Below are 21,477 nucleotides of genomic sequence, written 5' to 3'. Positions count from 1 at the left end.
CCTTTCTTACAATGTTCCTGAACTTGCTAAAGACTCGAAGCGAAAATGAAACTTAGAAGTGCTTCACGAAACACTTCATTTCACGTTCTAATTATTGAAATAAGAAAACAAACTTTTAGTATAAAGTTAAGATTTGATTAGCATTATAGATGTGTTAAAAAAAAAAAAAAAAAATCCCGATAATCTGAAAAGTCCAATCAACCTAACTCAACTCACATGGTTTGGGTTAAGTTATAAATTTACTTGAGTTATGGTTTGGGCAGCTTTCTCATCCAGAGGACCCAACATGGTTTCACCGGAAATTATCAAGGTTTGGTTATGAATTACGACACCCATTTGAAATTATCAAGAATAGAGCTCATAAGTTTCTAATTCTTTGCAGCCGGACGTGACAACATCGGGAGTGAACATAATCACGACCTTCTCCAGTCGTGAGCCCAATAGGGGAGCCATTCGACAATAGAACAGTTCCATACATAACAATGTCAGGGACCTCCATGTCCTGTCCCCATGTCTCCGGCATTGTCGGCATCCTCAAAGCTCTCCACCCCGAATGGAGCCCCGCCGCCATCAAATCCGCCATAATTACCTCCGTCAGAATTCGCGACAACACAACGAACCTCATGCTCGACAGTGGCTCCCCTGTTTACAGAGTCAGAGTTCTTGGCAGTTGGAAGGAGTTAAGGTTTCAGTGATGCCAAGTGTTTTGAAGTTTGGAAAGATTGGAGAGGAGAAGAGCTTTACAATGACAGATGACGGGAGCTTTGGTGGAGGGTCAAATTAGTTACGGCAGGCTGATTTGGACCGACGACAAGCACTTTGTTAGGAGTCCAATTGTGGTTTCTTCGGACATTTTTCTGAACCCATTATGTTAGGAGGGGTTAATAAAAATTTAAATAAACAACCCGAACCAACGTAATGTAATAGGATCCCACATTAAAATTTAAAAAAAAAAAAAAAAAAGGTTATTGGGCCATTATCATGTTTTGGGCCAGAATCTGTCCATTTCCGATTCATTCCCAAATTGGAAGCCCGAAGCCCATCCAGATTTATTACTGTTTCTGCTTCCGCTTCTTCAATGTCTTCCGTTTCGAACGAATCACGATTCCCATTCACTGCTCCTTTGCTGTTCCCATTATCCCACCACGGTGATGAGCGTTGACGAAGCTGTTCTTCCTCCTCCCCCCCCTGATTTGCAACCCTAGCTCTCGTTTCAGGTATTTCAATTCCTTCTTACGCTTCAACTTCTTGCACTTTTCTTCCTTTTCAGCCTTCACTTGCCACGCCCTTCTGTTTTCCTTTTCTGATCACTGGAAATTCAATTCAATTTACCACGGAGTTGCCCATTACCGTTCATCGCCCTTCTCTTCCTCTCCATTCCCACTGTGTTCCTTCTCAGATTCGAGCTTCAGCGCTCAACTCCTCCAAATCTAGACCCATCATGTCGGTTCCCTCCCGAAACGCTTCACTCTCATTTCTCAACGCGTCCCAACTTCTAAGATTGGAGTTTTCCGTTCTTTTAGTTTTCTTTTTTATAATAATTATTATAATTTTTTATTTATTGTTTTGCGACTCTTGCTTTCTGTGAGTCTGGCTTTCGGTTGATGTTGGGAAAGATGATTTTTGGTTTGAATTTACTATCTGATTTATGGAAATATGGTTGTTCTTCCTTCGATTTTGTGTTCGATTCTGAGTGTGAACTCACCTTTGTTGATTGTGCTGTTCTAGTCCAACCTTATTGAGATTTACAGGTTTGGTGCCATTTTCTGGATTTTTTTTTTCTTTCTTTTCCTGTGTCTCGTATATTCTTGAATTCTATTTCTCCGTTTTAGATAGGGAAGAGTCGTATCTGTGGGGTTTGGAGGATAGCTTTTTATCCAAAGGAATACTTCAGGATTATCTTTGTAAGACTGGTTTAGTTGGCGATTTAGCTTGTGGGGAAATCAAAATGTCTTGCAAGATTTGCTAAAGACGTTTCTACCTAATTTGAAGTCAACCACCTGGACTATCTTCTATTAAGGTTTAGTTCGTTTGGAAACATTGTTAAGCGAACCCAAAATCTTAGTTCATTGGAACTCTTGCAAAGAAAACGTCTTAGCTGGGAATATTGGAGATGGTAGTGGTCCAACCAAGACGAGTATTGAATTAGTGCTTGAAATTGAATGGGAGAGATTACTTGAACCTTTCGATCTCACAAAGCTTAGGAACTATCACATTCTAATTGCCCCCTGTTCAACTTTGTACATTGCTTGAGCTTCCACTTGTGTTGTTCCCACATTGTTGGAAATATTTCAACAGGTGAGTGACCGGAAGGGCTATTGCCAAACATTTGATGTATACTATGTGTTTATAAATAAGCTTGGGACAATTGGGGAGCTCAAGGTTATAAATAAACTATTAATGCAGATGAAAGAAGAAGGGATTTCTTTTTGAGAGTCCATTTTCATGATAATTACGAAACATTATGGGAAAGTTGGACAACCTGGACAAGCAGTTAGATTGCTCCTAGATACGAGGGATGTCTATTTATGTGCACCAACTTTCACATCTTATGAGTAGTTTTGGAAGTACTTGTGACTTGTAATTGTCCACAAGTTGCCACCAATATTTTCTATGACATGTTGAGTGAGGGTGTCCCTCCCACTATATTTACTTTTGGCATTGTGATGAAAGCTCTTTGTATGGTTAATGAGGTTGACTCTGCATGCTCACTGCTTAAAGACGCAACAAAGTATGGATGTATACCCTATTCTATAGTTATAATACATGCACCTTCCGAAAAAACCAAGCTAATGAAGTCTTAAAGCTTTTCGAGGAAATGTTTGTTATGGGATGGATGCATGATGTTTAAACCTTCAATGATATTATTCATGGCCTCATGTGCTTTTAAGGAGGGCTGCATTCTGCACTCACATTTGTTAATGATATGTTGTTCAGAGGATGCACCATTGATAAGATTGCTTACAATGGTCTGATAAAAGTATTTTGCAATGCTGGAAATGATGAAAAAGGATTGGAGTTATATGAACAAATGATAATGAATGGGCTTAGTGCTGATACTATATCGTGTAATATTCTGAACAATGGGGTCGGTAAAGTTGGAAAAGTGGACAACACATTTGAGTTTCCAAGAGATGACTAATTGAGGTTTTATGCCTGACACAGTCACTTATAACAGTGTTTTAAATGGACTTTGCAAGGTTGGATGTATCAAGAAAGCTTTTAAATCTATTTAATAGATTACAAGTTTAAGGTATTTGCACCGATGCTTTTACCTATAACGCTTTTATCAATTGGCACCGTAAAGAAGGCATGGTAAATGATGCTTGTTTATCTCTATAGAGGTGTAGAGAATGATTCTGTACCTAGTAATGTGACTTGGAATGTGCTGGTCTATGCTTCGGTAAAACAAAGTAACAATGAGAATTGATTTTCCATTTCCGATGAGTTATGGTGATAAGACGTACTAGTGAAATAATTGTTCGTGTTAGATGTTATTATGGTGGTAAAATGTACTAGTGAGTTTGTTTTCTGAGACACTTCAGTTTCTTCTTGTGATTCACACATTTGGCAGAAAGTTTAAGAATGCTAGTAATTTAGCGAATTGCTGGCACCCTTAGAAACAGAACCATAAGGCTAAGACAATTTTCACTTGATTAAATAAGTTTTATGCGTATTCATGCCTCATTCAAATAGGCGTGACTTGGCTTGATTGGAGTTTCTTACTTCACTGTTTGCTCATGTAATGGTTCATTTCAGTATCTTATGGTTTGATAATAAAATTTCTGTCACTTGATGTGATAACTTTTGTTTACCTTCTTTTTTTAATGCAAGAAATAACTAAAACTTTTCATTAAGACAATGAAAATGTTAGAAAAGAAAAAGGGGGAAAAAAAAAGAGGTTGTACACAAAGCTCTTCTGGTTCACACAAAGATTAGATTTGCACCTAGAGCACCAATCATAATATATCTGCATGATCTAGAAGAGGATTTACGACATAGATTCTTTTATTGAGTTTCCACCATAATAAAAAGAAAAAAAGAAAGAAAAAAAAAAAAAGAGAAAAAAGATCTTATTGATTACAAGATCTTCCCCCCTTTTATAAAGATGACATCTGAGAACATAAGTTATGTGGGTGAGGCTATTAATTGGAAGAGCTGTTTGAATGGAAAGGGGGATTCGTTTCTCATATTTTTCCATCTAAAACAAGCATGTAGGGGAAAAAACTTTGATAATATGATTGTGTTTAGTTCTCTTCTTTGCGCACGGAATATGGGTCGATCTTATCATGCCTATTAATTCTTCATGAGAAAGCTCCTGAAAAAACTGACTTTATTCGGTTAATAACAATGCCACGTGAGTTGTGTAAATTAATATCTGAGATCTGGTTGAAAAGAGACTCCAATTGTCACATGTGGCAACGGTAGCTACTCTTGATTTTTTTTTGAGCTTTTGTGTATATGGCAATGTTTCACTTGAGCAAGTCATTCTTTGCCAATGTGATAATGTGATAATTCTTTGTTGTTCCGTCTCTCTGAAACCACTTTCCGTGTTGATATTCATTATCAAGAGCCAGTTAGAGAGAGTGGCTTGCTTCAACTTAGAGAGAGCAGCTTGCTTCAACTTAGACAACAGAATATAGTTCAATTGATGATAATTATAAGTCTTGTTCTATCTATATTGGATGATATTTCTTATTTTTTGAGTTCATATTGTTTTAATGGATGATAAAATTGGGATGGTTGTCCATTGGTCGTGTGCAAAACATATCATCATTATTGAATTCGATCATGCTTGGCGCTAGTATCATCTTGTATATTTTGGTCTATTGGATGATTTGCAGTATATTTAATATCTTATTTCAAATTATTATGATGCAGTTACTCATCTGTCATTTCCAGAAACCACACGATTATATAGCCAAAGGCTGGAAAATTGGATTATGGATACAACTGCTTAATAATAGCATATCATAATGTTGGTTATTGAGGCATTACTGTTTCTGTGTCGATATGTTTGTGTAAATTATTATTTTGACAATTATCATCATCATCATCATCATTCTTATTATAACGCCTTTCCTTATTGTATTACTATTTGATATAAAAGTACAGAGTTGTAATTTGCTTCCATTAAAATGTTGCAACATTTTACTGTGCTTGCATACTGTCTTCTCACGGCATGTTCTTCTGAAAAAAATAGCATCATTCATCCCAATTATTTCCTCCGTAATGTTTTTAGAATTTTGGTTAATTATACTTTTTCTTACATAAATTTCTTTGTACATTTGTTTTCGTTCTTGGAATGGCCAGGCTGGGTTCAATATTGTGAAAGGTCCTGAATTTTTTACTTGATCTATTGAAGCTAACGCGGATTGGCACAAGATTACATTCTATTGCCCTTTTTTTTTTTGCTTCTCTCTTCATCAACTATTAGCTTCAGAACATAGGTACTCTCAGGTTCTTTCCTTGATCCGTCAAGTGAGCACTCACAAAATCTCTCTGGCGTATTTTATGCCTTCTCTTCCTTCCAAGTTTCCTTTGTCTCTCTATATTTTTTAATTCTATTTTTTTGATTGTGAATAGGCAATAGTTGCATCCTTAGGTGGAATTTGGGTTTCTGAAGGACCCAGAGCTCGGAAGGTATTTTGAAAGTATTATGGTTTTATAGAGTTCTGTGAGGCTTGGGCGATGGAGGAGAAAACTGAGGAGGAAAAAACTGAGGATTATCTTTTCAAGATTGTTTTAGTTGGTGATTCAGCCGTGGGAAAATCGAATCTACTCGCTAGATTTGCTAGAGATGAATTTTACCCTAATTCAAAATCAACTATTGGAGTGGAGTTCCAAACCCAAAAGATGGAAATAAATGGAAAGGAAATCAAAGCTCAAATATGGGATACAGCTGGTCAAGAGCGATTTAGGGCTGTTACATCTGCATATTATAGAGGAGCTGTTGGAGCACTCCTGGTATACGACATTAGTAGGCGCCAGACCTTTGACAGCATTGGGAGATGGCTGAATGAACTTCACAGTGAGTATTATAAAGATGCTATCTAATGTTTCTTGAAAATAAAATCTCCAATCTTACGTTGTTATACCTTTTTATTTGATTATGCTTCAAGTTATTGGACTGGTTGACTTCTCATTATTCTATCTGACTCTATTACCATATCTTTTTTGTGAATATTTCGACATCATTTTATGTTGAAAAAAATTATGGAACAGTGATTTCCTTTCTGGAAATGGTAGAATATTGTTTTAAGTAATGAAAGACTATAAGTTGGAATGTCCTCAAGAGCTGCATCTGAATTAGAAATAGTTGTAATTACATGGTCATAGTGTTGAATCAACTCTGGAAAAGGGTGAAGCAATTGGTTTTGATGTTGGGAACTTTGCGTTGTGTTTATAATCTGAAAGGACTGATTGGGGAATCTTTTATTGAACAGCTCATTCTGACATGAACGTAGTAACCATACTGGTTGGCAACAAGTCTGATCTGAAGGATGCTAGAGATGTATCTACATCTGAAGGCAAGTCTTTGGCAGAAGCTCAGGGTCTGTTCTTTATTGAAACCTCGGCCCTCGATTCCTCGAACGTGACGAACGCGTTTCAGACGGTTGTGAAAGAGATCTACAACATATTGAGCCGAAAAGTTATGATATCTCAAGAACTTAACAAGCAGGATGTTAGCTGGATGGAGGACGGAAAGACGACTGTAGTTATACAGGGAGAGGAGGAGCAAGTAGTTGAAGAGCCGAAACAAGGTGGTGGGTGCTGCTGATCCCAAGTAATTTACTTATATAATATTGGAATCCCTTCTCTCATTTTATTCTCTGCTCATTATATAGTATCATCTTCTTCTTCTCCATCTGGTTGAATTTTCTTCAGTCACTGAATCTGCTTTCCTTTCCATTTCTTTCTTCTTCTTCTTCTTCTTCTTCTTCTTCTTCTTCTTCTCCTGCAATTCTGGGTAACATTGATTTGATGATGTGTACTCGCATGACTGATGGATTACAGAAACATGGGGCGGAATTGAAAAGTGTAAATGTGACCTGGAAGGGTTTAATTTTCAAAAGTAATCTTTTACCTTATCCTTCTTGAATCATTCATGTTTATTATATTGAGTTCATTATTATGAAACATTTATCATATATGCTTTTCTCTGTAAATGATATTCATTATAGTTCTTAAATTGATATGGTTTGCTAAACCTATGAACATCCTACTGTTCTTGTCGAGTTGATAAGTCGAAAAATAATGGAATGCATATCTGTGAGTGTACAGCTTAGATTGACTTACATTTAGGGTTTTTTTTTTTTTTTTTTTTTTTTTTTTTTTTTTTTAAAGTAAATTAGGGTTTGTCTGATGTTCAATCTAGATTTTGTTTTATGTTTTGGGTTTTACTGGGTTGGTAAATGTATTTTTGAAATTTATCTTTAGATTTTATTATCCAAATGGTGAGAATTTAGAACATATTTATGCTTTTTTTTTTTCTTTTTTTTTTTTTTGTTGTATCCAAATTTTAAATTTTAAAATTTAAAATGTAGATTTATATTTTAAAAAAATAAAAACTTTGATAATATAGGATTTCAAGTGAAAAAAATTAATTTATTGTTGTTATAATATATATTATAATTATATGATATCAAAAAATAATAATCAAACAATTTTTATAACCTAGTTAATAACGTTTTATATTCAAAATAATATCTAACTCTAGTTTTGTGATTTATAAATATATTATATGAAATTCATCTATAAATGTTTAAATTGAAATCTAATTTATGAAATCTAATGTACAATTTGTCTACCATTTTCTGCTCAATTTTAACTAATATTTCTATTTGTATCTAATATTTTAACTTAAATAATATTCTTCAGATTTGATCTAACGAACGTATGGAAGAACAAGATTTTTAAATTTAAATTATTCAATAATCCTAAAAATGATTAAAAAAAATCAATCTAAGGAAAAGTTGTAGAACGGATGTAGTTTTTAAACTCGTATTCGAACAGAACGGATGTAGTTTTTAAACTCGTATTCGAACAAGAAGTTTGATCAACATCACCTAAATGATTCTAACACGCAAGTTATAAAACATAAGAATTTGCAAAGTGAAAAACTTAATCTGAAGAAAGTTAAAATAGAAACCTTATTTTTTTTCAAATTTAACTCAGGAAAGAAAGATTATACAAAAACTACTTTGAGTTAAATACCCAACAATCTCTGTATTAAAATGACTAGTTAATAAGTGAATATGACTAAGTTACCATATAAGAACCTATGACAACTCAGTTACAATATAACTTTGGAAACTTTGGAAACTGTTTAAATGATGAACAAGAATTGAAGTTACTATTAAAATAATTCAATAAAAGAAAATGTGTTATCTAGTAATCATTTATGGACTAAATTTTTAAATTCAATTATGAGTTCATTAAATGCAAGTTAAAATGTATTTAATGTAGCTCAGTGTTGAAGTTAAATTTTGTACAACATGTATGGAAAAACTTCAACCTCTTCTATAACTTCCTTTGACAACCTCACCAGAATTAAAGTTCATGATAGCTTTTTGGCTCTCGTTTCTGTGTTTCTGTAGTTGAACCTTAAGGTATGAAAAATCCTTACTCTTAGATTTGATGGTGATTTTACGTAGGTTGTTTGTAATTATAACCATAGTCACTTTGAAGTGATGATAATAATTTGACATTGATTGCATGTTGGTTATTTCATGATTAATATCGTATTCACCTTGGGGGTGGATGATAACGATTTGACAATATTTGCACGATTTGACGATTTGACGGTGATTGCACATGAGTTATTTTGTAATTCATCGTAGTCACCTTTAAGATGATGATAACAATTTGGTGATAGTTGCACACTCGTTATTTGCAATTTCTGTCAAAGTCACCTTTAGTATGATACCAATTTCGCAGATTACACGGTTGGTTTTTCTGTAATTACCACCTAGTCACTTTAGGATGTCAGAGTAGTTATCCACAAAAATCTCTCGATTTTGGTTCAACCCGAATACAACAATTATTTATTTATTTATTTATATATTCTTACCATAGCCACGTGTCACAAGCTTGTCTCTTGAAAGCTTATATTAAACAATAATACGTCACATCACCTTCGCAAAGTGTTGAGTCACTTATGATTAATTAATTAATTTATTATTATGATATTACTAAAATAAAATTAGCACAAAAAATCCAAATAATTAAATTTAAATTAAGCATTAAAATAAATGATAATTATTTAAAAAAATTCTCCTTTTTTTAAAAAAAATAATTACCGAGAACAAAAAATTAAAAGAGATTTAAACCCGAACATAATTATGAAAATAATTATTTTAAAGGTCGATAAAATAACCTTGCAAAATTTAAATTGATAAATATTCATTACAAATGTTTTTAAAATAAAAAATAATTTGAAGGTCAAAATTGAATATCACCCAAAGAAACATAATTCCTCTCTAAAAAAGTAGATAAGAATGAGTTGGAAGAAATAGAATGAACAAGATACGATAAAGAAAGACATAATTCGAAGACGGTAAGATACGATAAAGAAAGACATAATTGGAAGACGGTAAGATACGATAAAGAAAGACATAATTCGAAGACGACGGTAAAGATAAAAAAGGAGATGATAAAAGGAGGTAAATTTACAAGAACAAAGAAGAATGTGGAATCTGGATAATATCACACCACTAAATCAACCTCGGTTTTCATACAATCAGATGAGAATGACTAGTAATAACAATAAAAGATGAAACAACAAGAAAGGCTGCCTGATGAGTAGTAGTATAGCAACTTTCCCAGAAAAACGAAGAACCCGAAAAGAAAAGAAAAGAAAAGAAAAGAAAAGAAGAAGAAGGACGTTGATTCGTTCGTGTGACATCGTTTGTCGGAGTAGGCGTAATATGCAACAGTTGAGCATATATAAGCTTACCCACAATCCAATTATACATATCAATCAAATTACAAGCAAGAAAGAAGAGAAGAAAGAAGAAGAAGAAAAGACCTATATTTTGAAGCTCAATCCTGAGGAAGAGAAAAGCCTGTGGAACCTGCCTGCCTGCTTCTCTTATGGGACAGTTTGTCAAAACACAAAACAAATTAGCTCTGACAGTATCGAATGGGAGGAGTGTATCACAATGACGATACGAAAATTATACGAAAATCGCAGTACAACCTGCTGCCTGCTTTTTTACCGAATACGCTTCACCTACTATTACTTTTTGACATCTGTTGCTTGTATCATCTTCTTCCTAAGCAGCAATTCCTGAATCATCAATCAAACATTTTACCAATCAGCTTTTGTTCGACCTCTGTTCGAGATTTCTAAGCGAATAATTGAGTCTAGTTGGGAGAAGATCATGAGCTTTAATGATTTCAAGTTCCCCAAAAGTTTAGGAATGGGTTTAGTTCGAAGATTTGTAGGGTGAGATCCTACATTGGTTGGAGAGGAGAATGAAGCATTCTTTATAAGGGTGTGGAAACCTCTCCCTAACAGACGCGTTTTAAAAACCTTGAGGGGAAGACGCGTTTTAAAAACCTTGAGGGGAAGACGCGTTTTAAAAACCTTGAGGGGAAGACGCGTTTTAAAAACCTTGAGGGGAAGACGCGTTTTAAAAACCTTGAGGGGAAGTCTGGAAGGGAAAGCCTAAAGAAGACAATATTTGCTAGTGGTGGGCTTAGATTGTTACAAATGGTATCAGAGCTAGACATCGGGCGATGTGCTAGTGAGGTGGCTGAACCTGGAAGGGGGGTGGTGTGGTAGCAAGGACGCTAGACCCTGAAGGAGGGTGGATTCAGGAGTCCCACATCGATTGGTGAAGGGAACGAGTGTCAGCGAGGACACTAGGCCCTGAAACGGGAGGGGGGTGGGTTGTGAGATTCTGCATCGGTTGGTTGGGGAAGAGAACGGCACGTTCTCTATAAGGGTATGGAAACCTCTCCCTAGCTGACATGTTTTGAAAACCTTATGGGAACAAAGAGGACAATATCTGCTAGCGGTGAGCTAACTTGCATTGAAAAGCTTAGGGAATAGGGACTACGAACAACTTCTTAAAAACTATGATCGGATAGCTAGAAAAAGCGGATATAGCTAGAAAAAGCAAACGTTATCCGGTCGTAGAAAGCATCGTTTACTAGTAGGAGGACAGAACATTAGGAATCCACAAAAACAAGATCATTCATCATAAAACTAGAAAAAGGAAAGACTCACCTCTATTAGATTGTCTATTAGAAACACCGTATCCGACAGTATAACCACCATTGTTTCTACTAATAACATCCGAAGCAGCATTCCCAAGCCCGAAACCAACCGACGAAGAATCCTCGAGCTCGGTCGGTAACAACTGCCAACTGGAATGCCCATAAAATGAGTTTCCTTCATCATTGTTCCCATGAACCTCATCATATATATTTGGTGCAGAGTACAAAGATGCTGAGGAAACATTAGTTCCAACGCTTCTAGCATAACCTACAGTCGTTCCCGACGTTAAGCTGCCATCACCGCTCGCAAAGTCGAGATTAACAGCATTGAATGGAGAACCAGAATGTTCCCCATGAACTAGACTTGCAGACGCACCCCAAAGCCCTCCGATACCGTTCAACGAATTAGTTCCTGTATGCACACCACCAGAGCCAGGAAAAGTCCTCAAGTGTGACGAGTTTGTACCAACAGAGTTCCCGACGTTTCCCCACAGATTCTGAACCGACGAGCTTAAAATCGAACCATTACCTCCATTGCCACCACCATACACCATGGGGTTCGGGCTACCATACCTATTCAAATTTCCACCATACGAGGGGCTCATTACTCGTCCATAGCTAAGGTTAGAGCCAACATTGAGACCTGTCCCATAGTTTGGGTTCAACCCTGTTTCGAGATTTAGCCCGATTCCATAACCAGGACTGATCGGAGAAAGTCCACCCCGACCAACTGTAACAGGACTAAACCTATCATCAGATCTCAATCCATATGCCCCAACCGAGGTCGGGTTATATCCTTGATTATAGCCATTTAAATAGCTACCAACTCTACCAAAACCATAAGGGTATGCACCTAATTGACTTCGGTTTGGCACTGGTGATGATTCCTTTGGAACAGCCCTCTTAACCTCAACCATTTTACCATTGAGTTCATGAAAAGTTTTGTATAAAACTTTCTCCACCGATTCCTCGGACTCGTAAGTGATAAATCCGAAACCTCTCGGTCTCTGAGTATTATGATCGTACATCACCACGACGTCTGTGATTGTTCCAAACTGATCAAAATATGTTTTGAAGTCACTCTCCGTAACAGTTGATGCCAAACCTCCTACGAATATCTTTTTCGTGCGAGTAGGACCTGGTGACCCAAGGATACCGGTATTGTTCCTGCTCAAAACGTTTTGATCGTCTCGAGGAACAGCCTTCTTTGCTTCAACCTGAAAAAAATAAACATCTAAACATGAAAATGATAGAGTTTACTCTCATTACCGGTACAAATAGAAGTCGAGTTGCAACGGAACATATCATTGTAATACCAGTGGTGATCATCACACATAAATCCTAGTGTCCGTGCATACACGAACTTTATAAGATAACAATTGGCACAGCATTAGGATTTATCTACCGCATTCTTTATGTAACAGCCCAAGTCCACCACCAGCAGATATTGTCTTCTTTGGGCTTTTCCTTTCGGGCTTCCCCTCAAGGTTTCCACACCCTTATAAAGAATGTTTCGTTCTTCTCCTCAACCAATGTGGGATCTCACAATCCACCCCCCTTCGGAGTCCAACATCCTCACTGGCACGCCGCCCGGTGTCAAGGTTTTTAAAACGCGTATGCTAGGGAGAGGTTTCCTCCGCTTATAAAGAATGTTTCATTCTCCTCCCCAACCCATACGGGATCTCGGACTTCAAATATTCAAACTTTCTAATAAAGCCAAGGAGCAAACTCTTAAACGTTATTTTTCACGTTATATAAGCAATTGATTCTAAGCGAACCCATTAACATTCCGAGAACATACATAGGCATCATACTTCCCCAAAAACTAAAGAATTGTAATAAGTTCGAATCACGATGAACGCCAAAGAACATCTGGAAAACCTTGATCCTTCCACGAGCATATTAACACACAAAATCGAATCAGAACACAAACTCGAACAAGCCATGAACGACATCTAAAGCTTCCAATACAAATCGAAAGATCAATGAAATCAAGAACAATAGACAAGACTTACAGTTCTTCCATCAATCACATGCTTTTCCAATACAACTCTTGCTGCAACAACAGGGTCAGCAAAGACGACGAAACCAAAGCCACGAGCACGGCCAGTGGTCCGATCCCTCATGATCATCACCTCCACCACTTCCCCAAAGCTCTGAAAATACTCTCGAAGACGATCTTCATCCGTGTCCCACGAAATCCCACCAATGAAAAGCTTGCCAGGATCCATGCCCACTCTACAAATCCATTCCAACCAACCCCATCAATATCATTCAACAATTCAAACACATACACCACACAAACAATCAGGTATCTTAAAGTCTAACCCCTTCGCCTTCAGAAGAACAAGCACAAAACCGATCAATCCTAAAAAAGCTACAGAAAACATGGATTCGATGAAACAGGAAGTATTCATTTCAGAAACATCATCACAATGCAAGCTAAATCAAACAGACAGCATCAATAACAAATTCATCATCAAAACAAAAACAAAAAAAAAATGGTATCAATGTTAGATACAAAATGATAGCAATCAGATTCGATCTCATATCATCGGAGCATCCATCGATCAACAAAAACCGATCGATCTACAAATCATGAATCTAGCCACAAAAAGGGAAATGACCCTCTTCCAAGAAAAGGGTAAAAACAGCATCGAAACGAGTTTTGATTCAAAACCCACAAAAGTATTGAAGAAACAAAAGATTTGCAGAAAATCAAAGAAGAAACAAAAACTTACCCAAATCAAAACGACCCAGAATCTAAGATCTAAGAGAAGGCATAATAAGAAGAGAGGGCGAGAGGCCCTCCTTTTTTGCTATCTCTTTCCTTGTTCTAAGTTACTGTTTTCGTTTTTGTTTTAGATAAATATGCAATACCCAAATAAACAAAGGAAGGCTATATATGAAACAGCGAGGAGGCAGATATTTGTGTAAGAAAATGGAATTTGCATCTGAAATGGGCGCAATCTATATATATATATATATAATTATATATGTATAGGTAGAGAGAGAAAGAGAAGAAAAGAAAGGCTTGGCTGTCTTGCGCGTTCCATTCTTACAAAGAACGGAGGATGGAATGGATTAAATATGGGCCAAACTCTTGGGCTCAAACATCAAAATTGATCAAAAACATTCCAAAGGGATGCAAATTTAGCCCATTTTTTACCTTTTTCTTTTTCTGGGTATTTAAGATTCAAGCTATTTTGTAAGAAAAAAGACATCAATTTAAGATGCAACCATTATTGATTTTTCTCCATGGAATTAGTCAATGTGAAGCTTAGAAATCAATTTTTTTATGATTAAAAAAAACATCCTCTGCAGCTAAATTACTTCCTGTGGAGGCAAGGAATGAGGCATTTAGGCTTAACTTGGTTGTTGACATTTGGATCTTCAATTGTTTAAGGGACCTTTCAATTACTTGTCATCATAATTAAATAAATAAATATTATCAAAATAAGGTAAATTTGGATGGGGAATGTGTTTCATAATAATAATAATAAATAAATAAATGAGTTTTTTAGTATAATAATAGGAAGAAAAAAAGAGAAAAAGAAAAGGTGGGAGATTGCTTGTCCTTCCACACATTCTTAGGGAAATGCAATAAACGCTATTTTAATCCGGACTTGCGATTGTGTGGCACTCACTTTCCAGCAATAAGTGAGATAAACCTATTCGTTATTGAACGGCCAAGTGACGTATGCTCGAGCCTCTAGCCCCGGTTCAAGAAGAAAGATTTAGAAACGGAAGCAGAGAGATGTCGAAAGAGAGTTTTTGAAAGGAAAATTTGAGCAATTGAAATTTGTGTATTTGGGAATGTAAGCAAGAAGCAACGACGGCTTACTGCATATAAATATCGAGTGGAGAGGAGTTGACTATTTATCTACATTTTATAAATCTTTTAAGGCACTAATTGTATTATACTTTTTAAATTTTTTATAAAAAAATAAGAATACTAACGTTTAATTTTTAAATTTATAGATATTTTTTAAATGTGATACTAATACTTCAATGATAATAATATTTTTAAACTTAACAAAAAAAAAATTAAATTTTAAAAGTATACAGGAATAGGATAAATTAAAATTTAACAAATTACCATTCATAGTTACTTTATTTTGTTTATTTTTTAATTCTCGAACGTTTAACAAACGCTTCGATTATAGTCATTGATACTACGTTGAAATTTTGATGTGACACATTTAACATGTTAACCTATAAATAAATAAATAAATCATATAAGCTTTTAATTTATAGGAGAAAAAAGAAGAAAACATAATAAAAATTAAATTTACCAATAAAAAATTAAAAACTAGAGCAACCAACCAATCATGTTAATTTTAATTTTACAATTTTTTTTTTTTTTTTTTTTTTTTTTTTTTTTTTTTTTTTGCTTACTATACAAATTATATATACCTATATATTTTATTTTTATTAAATTTTATAATTATTTTTTTTATTATTTAATTTTTCCTAGATTTTTTTGGTTTGAAAATAAATAAATAAATATTTTATAAACTAACATTTTATTTTTATTAAAAAAAACTAAAAAATGGGAATAAATGACACGAAACCAAAAAGATTATGATTGGGTTGGATTAAAATTATAATTGGATTGAATAAATTACTACGGAAACAATTAGGTTACATTTGAATTGGATTAATTTTTACTTTTTCTTCAAGTTCATCAAAGATGCATTTGCTAATACTATACATCTGAGAATTCTTAATTGACTAGTTGTAAATAGACCCAGATTGTGGAACAAAAGATTATCCCGGCCTTGCACCGAGATATTGACGGTGATTCTCAAATATCGCAGAACAGAATTTAAACTCAAACTTCAATACTCGGAGTATCCCAAACACAAACTTACTAACTCGACTAACTTACTAACCTTAGACTTCATAAGCCAATTCAACGACTCAAACAATCCATAAATGGTTAAGGGTCCTTCGTTCGTTCGAGGTTGGAAGTTCGAACACCCCACCTCCACGCATTCGTGTACTTTAAAAAAAGATACGAACTTCATACAGAGCGTCGGCCATTCCCCAAATAACACAGAAAATGTGAAAAATTAGGATATATACTCAATGGAGCAAGCCCTGAATCCCTCTATTAGAAAGAAGAAATCCAAATGCAAGAGTAAGATTTCTTCATCACTGTCCGAAAGGATTTAGTAGAGAGAAACAGAAACAGGAGATGATAGGATGATATATATATATATATATATATAGCTGCAACAAGTATGCTCTACAACATGCATTAGCATGCCGTCCAATGAAACTAAGCACAAAATAGCTACAGAACATTATCCAATTTGAACTTTACAAATTACATTAAATGAAATGAAAAACAGTTGAACCTTCGTTCTCTTTCAAAGAACAGGCCATAGATGATAGAGAACGAAACCAGGCAAAGCAAGAAAAGGAAAACAGAGAAACAATTTTGCTTGCGCTCTCTTAGGAATTGATGAACCTCAAAGGCTCAAACAAACAAATCTCATAGTCATCACTAGCTAGCCAGGCAACTTTTGCTAATAATCCTCCCTCCTAATTCCTCCTTTAAGTAGTTGTGACAACAATCCGGGAGGAGAACAAAGCAATTCTTTATAAGGGTGTGAAAACTGTTAGATGAACACGATTTTCCACAATGGTATGATATTGTCCACTTTGAGCATAAGCTCTCGTGGCTTTGATTTGGGCTTTCCCAAAAGGCCTCGTACCAATGGAGATAGTATTCCTTGATTATAAACCCATGATCATTCCCTAAATTAGCCAATGGGGGACTTTCATCTAACAGAAACCTCTCCCTAGCAGACGCGCTTTAAAATCCTTGAGGGGAAGCCCGAAAGTGAAATTCCAAAGAGGACAATATCTGTTAGCGGTGTGATTGGGCCATTACAGTAGTTATGTTAACTATCTAATGGAAAAGCAACAAAGAATCTGATATCAATGATCTACCACAGCGACATCAGAATGCGCAAAATCTGCCTACTATTGTGAAATACATTACCATCTGTGGATGACAACCAGCTAAGAACAAACAAGACTGCTTGAAGGATGAGATGCAAGCACAAAAGATCACATAAAAAAACTATACAAGCACATAATAAAAGATTTTCAAGTTCATAGGCGTTGGTGTACTGTTCTGATAGTATCATAATGAACATTTTTGTCCCTCTTAGAGCTACTATTTTCTATTTTCTGGTTAGATGCTGAAACTCTTGAGGAAATCAACACGAGTTACAACAATGTGACACAAAATTAAGTCTATCGAGACCCCTTCAAAAAAAGGTCTACCAATACCCCTTAATGGAGCACCATTGTAATCGATCAAAAGCAAAGAAATCATGTAAAATCTTCAGAAAAAAGTGAAGATTCAATTTGCTTATTGACACAACCTGATTGCAAGCTTAATAAGTTGAACATCGTAACAGTGTCCACAAATGGAACTCAAATTTCAGAAGAAGAAAGCAAAAAAGGAAAGAAAAGAACACGAAAACGCGCAATCTTATTTCTTATAACGAGCTACCTCGCCTTCATTGGGGAAGAATCCCATAATCCGACCCGCTGAGTTCTGATAAGCATACATGAAGCCTCCCATCAGCCCAATTAGACCACCGGTGACCATTGACGGACCCCTAATCCCGGGCTTAATCCCTAAAACGCAAAGACAGGAGAACAGATTTCCAGATGAGCAACGAAACGGAATAGGAGAAAAGAAGAGAAGTAATAGAGAGAGATTGGTACCGGAAAGATAACCGACGGTGACGGAAACGCCGGTAATGGTGACGAAACGGAGGTAATCGAGAGTATCGAAATTACCAACGACCTTGGTAAATGGAGGATTCCGATCTATTACTGGATACTCTGGCTTGGTCGAAGCTGTAATGTCGGTGTTCATCACGTCTTCTCCGGTGCTGAAACTGACCTCCGCCGGCTCTCTCTCTCGCTGTGTGACTCTGTAATAATTCGCCTGCCGACTCGCTGCCGTCTGAGACGAAATGAACGCAAGTGATTGGTGACCGATAAACGGGCATTTCATGGGCTGGGCCCAAAATAGTTGGATCAGCCATAGCCATAGCCATAGCCCAGCCCATCGTACAAAATGGCCCACTCTGATATGGTATTGGTTCATCCATGTATCCCTTCTTTACTCGAGTGCCACGTGACCGTCAGCTTCCACTTTGGTTCGTCTCCGAACCACCTTACAGGGAGAGACACTACTCTGATACCATTTGTAATGATTAAGGAAATACTCGAGGTAAGGGACCTTCCTATTGAAACTAAATCATTTTGTTTTTCTAAACGACGGTTGGATGTGTATGCTCTTATACGAATGTTTGTTGTTTTTTGTTATGTTTATTAGTCATGAAAAATATATGTTCGGGATCGCATATGTGCGTATTATGATTTGTTTAATGTAGTGAATGTGGTAACGGTTACCCGTTGTGTATCGGGTACCTAACCGCCAGTGGTCACTCGAGTTGATTGTTGAAAATTATTTTTGTGGTGAGGGTTACAACGTATTGGGTAGCCAACTATTAATGGTCACTAAAGAGTGATTGTTGAAAATGATTTTTGGTGAGTAGATTACACGCAGTGTATTTTGGGCAATCAACCATTAGGGTCCCTCAATTTTTATTGATGAACTATATGATGGTTTCCATATCTGACTTCACTAGGAGATGTCGAACCGTCGGTCATGGAACAAATGAGGGAATTTTTTTTTTCTTTTTTTTTTTTATGTTTTTCTTTTTCATTAAAGACGTAGTTCAATTTACAAAGTACTAATTACTATTTCAAAAGTCGATAGCTCAATCTCAAACCCAGTATTTATTAAACGAAAGAGTCGGATACTTTAAAACACGCTCATTTGTTCATTCCAACAAACTATATTTTAAAGATATAACCCTATAAGTTAATTATTATGATTATCGTAAGCATTACCATAATCAAGGACCTTATCAATCCCATGACACTTAATACCCTCGGAACTAGAACAAACATTAGGAACAGTGACAGCAGCATTATTGACAAGAAAATGGCCTCTTCCATGGTTATGGATTCTGATCATCCTATTACGATAACCCGAAGGAACGATGGAGCCAGTGGGAAATCGAATCAAGTCACTGAATTGCAACGGCATGACAATCGAATGACTGAGGACGAACGACTCGAGACGGTCGGTCGATATGGAGATGTTCGAGAGCTGAGGGTCGAGGGGGATGAAGAAGGTGATGTCTCTTAGGGTTAGTTGGGTGGTGGCGTTGAGCATTTGGAGAAGGATGGCAAAGCCATAGAAGGATTGGGCCCTCATGTCTCCAACGGCAGCTATGAGATTCGTGTGGTTTAAGGTTTGGGACATTGTCGGGACAGCTGAAATGACACTAAAGAATAAGAGAGAAACAAGGACCAAATTTGTAGACATAATTATGTCTTTTTTGAGGGTTTATGTGAGAGTTTGAAGCTGTTTTATAAGGCCCTTTGCAATGTGTTTGGTGTGTTTTATTGTTGGTGATTAGGTTGCACACGAGAAAGACGTAGCGTTTTATCGTGTAGTCTTTTCGTTTTTAGCTATCGAACTCGACATTGTCAAATAAACTCTTTATTAACTTTGGATGCGATTTTCGTGAATACAAATTTATATTACATTTCATTCCGTTCATTTAACCTAACTTGTGGCGTTCCAATAGTGAGTCCACTTACTTGTTGCCCTAAGTTGAAGTTACTAATTTTCTTAGCCGATGTTAGTTCGATCCTGCTTGTCGAGATACGATTCCATTTATGACGTTCCACGACATCATAGTTCGATCCTGCTCATAGTCTTACTAACCTTAAATGCTTCTAATTATGTATAAACAGTTCTGAAATTGTTTAAAATTGTAGAAGAGGGTTTAAAATAGCAAATTGGGGCGTTTCAAGTAGAGGGAGTCTGCTGGGACAAGTCACAACTTGATTGGACCCTAAATTTACTGGGCATGACGAAAAGTCGAGGTTCAACCAGCAAGAGAGAACAAGTACAAGAAGCAGTCTCGAGCTCACTCCCACAAACATTATAACCATCGTAAAATAGTTAAAAGGAAGGTCCTCTTAACACTCTCGCACAAAATGTCGTCTATCGATGCTAAACTCAAAGAAAACTAATACTATGTCAGGTCTAGTAACAGTTAAATATATTAATCTGTGAATCAACTTCTCTCCTATTAAAAAAAGTTTCAAATTTTGCTCCATAGTAAATTTTTCTGGACGTGCTCTTGTAAGATCTGTGTCTTGAGGAATGTCTGGAACATACTTCATTTGAGACATAAAAATTCATTTTCTAGACCGAGAAAATTCAATGTCTAGAAAATATTTCAAATTCCCTAGATATTTGATAAAGAATTTATCGAGTAAACTAGTCTTGAGATGTTGAATTTCTTTGAGATCAATGTCTGTCAACAGAATATCATCAACATAGATAAGAACTGCCGTGAAAGAAGTATCTTCACTCTTAGTAAATAAAGAGTAATCTGTTTTGGACGGAGTGTAGCTTGCATTTTGTAGAGTGGTAGAGAATATGGAGAACCAATTGCAAGAAGCCTGTTTTAATCCATAAACAGATTTATGGAACCGACATACTGTATTCTCTCCCTATCAGCGAAGATCTGGTGGTAAACACATAGACTTCCCCGTCTAGATTACCGGGAGAAAGACATTTTGAACATCCAACTGATGAGTGAACCATTTTCGAGCAGTAACAACAGTGAATAAACAACGAAGTGTAGAAAATGAGTGAAACATATAAAATTTAATTTAAAAATGGTTCGGGATTTGGCCGAGGGAGATTACAAATACGCCCTCCATAAATTTAGAGAGTTAACATAACCTTATGTCATGCGAACGTGACCAATTGAGTCATTTTACCTACCGCATTGGCTGCCCCTCTACCACCGCCACATACTATAATCCATCTCCACTTTAATCATTTTGTTTTCTTCCCCCACCAATATCATCCACTTTTCCAATAATACCCTTTTCCACTTTTATTTCTTTTAATAAAGTGGAAAATTAATTTTATTTTTTATTTTTTTATCTATTAACTTTCTAAATTTTTTATTTTATATTTATTAAAATTTTATTTTATTTTTAATATTTTTAACAAAATTGAAAACGTGTTAAATATAAATTTTTTTTTAAAAAATGTAAAATTCTCCATTTATTTTACAAGGATTAATATAAAGATTTTTCGCGTTGAATTCACATAAATCA

General features: G+C 35.8%; 5 protein-coding genes and 1 pseudogene across 11 annotated transcripts; 3 read left to right on the top strand and 3 right to left on the bottom strand.

Moving 5' to 3' along the window:
• Window positions 1-482: 482 nt before the first annotated feature.
• Window positions 483-5,387, top strand: LOC111783542 (uncharacterized; annotated as a pseudogene).
• Window positions 1,056-7,091, top strand: LOC111783066 (ras-related protein RABA5a). Of its 6 annotated transcripts, none has more exons than XM_023663942.2 (4): window positions 1,056-1,217; window positions 5,314-5,450; window positions 5,587-6,031; window positions 6,447-7,091. In XM_023663942.2, the coding sequence occupies exons 3-4, from the start codon at window positions 5,692-5,694 to the stop codon at window positions 6,779-6,781; spliced, it is 675 nt and encodes a 224-aa protein (XP_023519710.1). In that variant the 5' UTR covers window positions 1,056-1,217; window positions 5,314-5,450; window positions 5,587-5,691; the 3' UTR covers window positions 6,782-7,091. The 6 variants fall into 6 exon arrangements, with proteins under 6 accessions (XP_023519710.1, XP_023519711.1, XP_023519712.1 ...); XM_023663943.2 differs by having other exon boundaries at window positions 5,314-5,481; XM_023663944.2 differs by having other exon boundaries at window positions 1,073-1,217; window positions 5,366-5,450.
• Window positions 2,891-5,387, top strand: LOC111783541 (Pentatricopeptide repeat (PPR) superfamily protein; the record flags this gene model as incomplete). The annotated part of the gene is given in 4 exon segments (XM_087120636.1): window positions 2,891-3,126; window positions 3,128-3,221; window positions 3,223-3,326; window positions 3,328-5,387. Coding segments are annotated over 4 exon segments (537 nt in total), but the record flags the coding sequence as incomplete, so codon positions are not given.
• A 2,591-nt stretch (window positions 7,092-9,682) lies between the features above and the next one.
• On the bottom strand, window positions 9,683-14,242 carry LOC111783698 (heterogeneous nuclear ribonucleoprotein 1). Of its 2 annotated transcripts, XM_087120800.1 has the most exons (5): window positions 13,968-14,242; window positions 13,555-13,603; window positions 13,242-13,464; window positions 11,237-12,443; window positions 9,683-10,291 (listed from the first exon to the last, which is right to left on the bottom strand). In XM_087120800.1, exons 3-5 carry the CDS (start codon window positions 13,455-13,457, stop codon window positions 10,278-10,280), a joined length of 1,437 nt encoding a protein of 478 aa, XP_086976926.1. In that variant the 5' UTR covers window positions 13,458-13,464; window positions 13,555-13,603; window positions 13,968-14,242; the 3' UTR covers window positions 9,683-10,277. The 2 variants fall into 2 exon arrangements, with proteins under 2 accessions (XP_086976926.1, XP_023520385.1); XM_023664617.2 differs by lacking the exon at window positions 13,555-13,603 and having other exon boundaries at window positions 13,968-14,237.
• A 3,344-nt stretch (window positions 14,243-17,586) lies between these two features.
• On the bottom strand, window positions 17,587-18,240 carry LOC111783697 (NADH-ubiquinone oxidoreductase 20.9 kDa subunit). Its single transcript, XM_023664615.2, has 2 exons — window positions 17,977-18,240; window positions 17,587-17,886 (listed from the first exon to the last, which is right to left on the bottom strand). The coding sequence occupies exons 1-2, from the start codon at window positions 18,128-18,130 to the stop codon at window positions 17,738-17,740; spliced, it is 303 nt and encodes a 100-aa protein (XP_023520383.1). The 5' UTR covers window positions 18,131-18,240; the 3' UTR covers window positions 17,587-17,737.
• A 795-nt stretch (window positions 18,241-19,035) lies between these two features.
• LOC111783540 (FAS1 domain-containing protein SELMODRAFT_448915-like) lies at window positions 19,036-19,669 on the bottom strand. The gene has a single exon (XM_023664467.2). It carries the CDS (start codon window positions 19,655-19,657, stop codon window positions 19,148-19,150), a length of 510 nt encoding a protein of 169 aa, XP_023520235.2. The 5' UTR covers window positions 19,658-19,669; the 3' UTR covers window positions 19,036-19,147.
• Window positions 19,670-21,477: the final 1,808 nt, after the last annotated feature.

This window comes from Cucurbita pepo, chromosome 20 (assembly GCF_057944985.1).
Source record: "Cucurbita pepo subsp. pepo isolate OVF chromosome 20, ASM5794498v1, whole genome shotgun sequence".
Taxonomy (NCBI): Eukaryota; Viridiplantae; Streptophyta; class Magnoliopsida; order Cucurbitales; family Cucurbitaceae; genus Cucurbita; species Cucurbita pepo.
The sequence above is the reverse complement of the archived record's forward strand: the minus strand, read 5'-3'. Positions and strand labels throughout refer to the sequence as shown.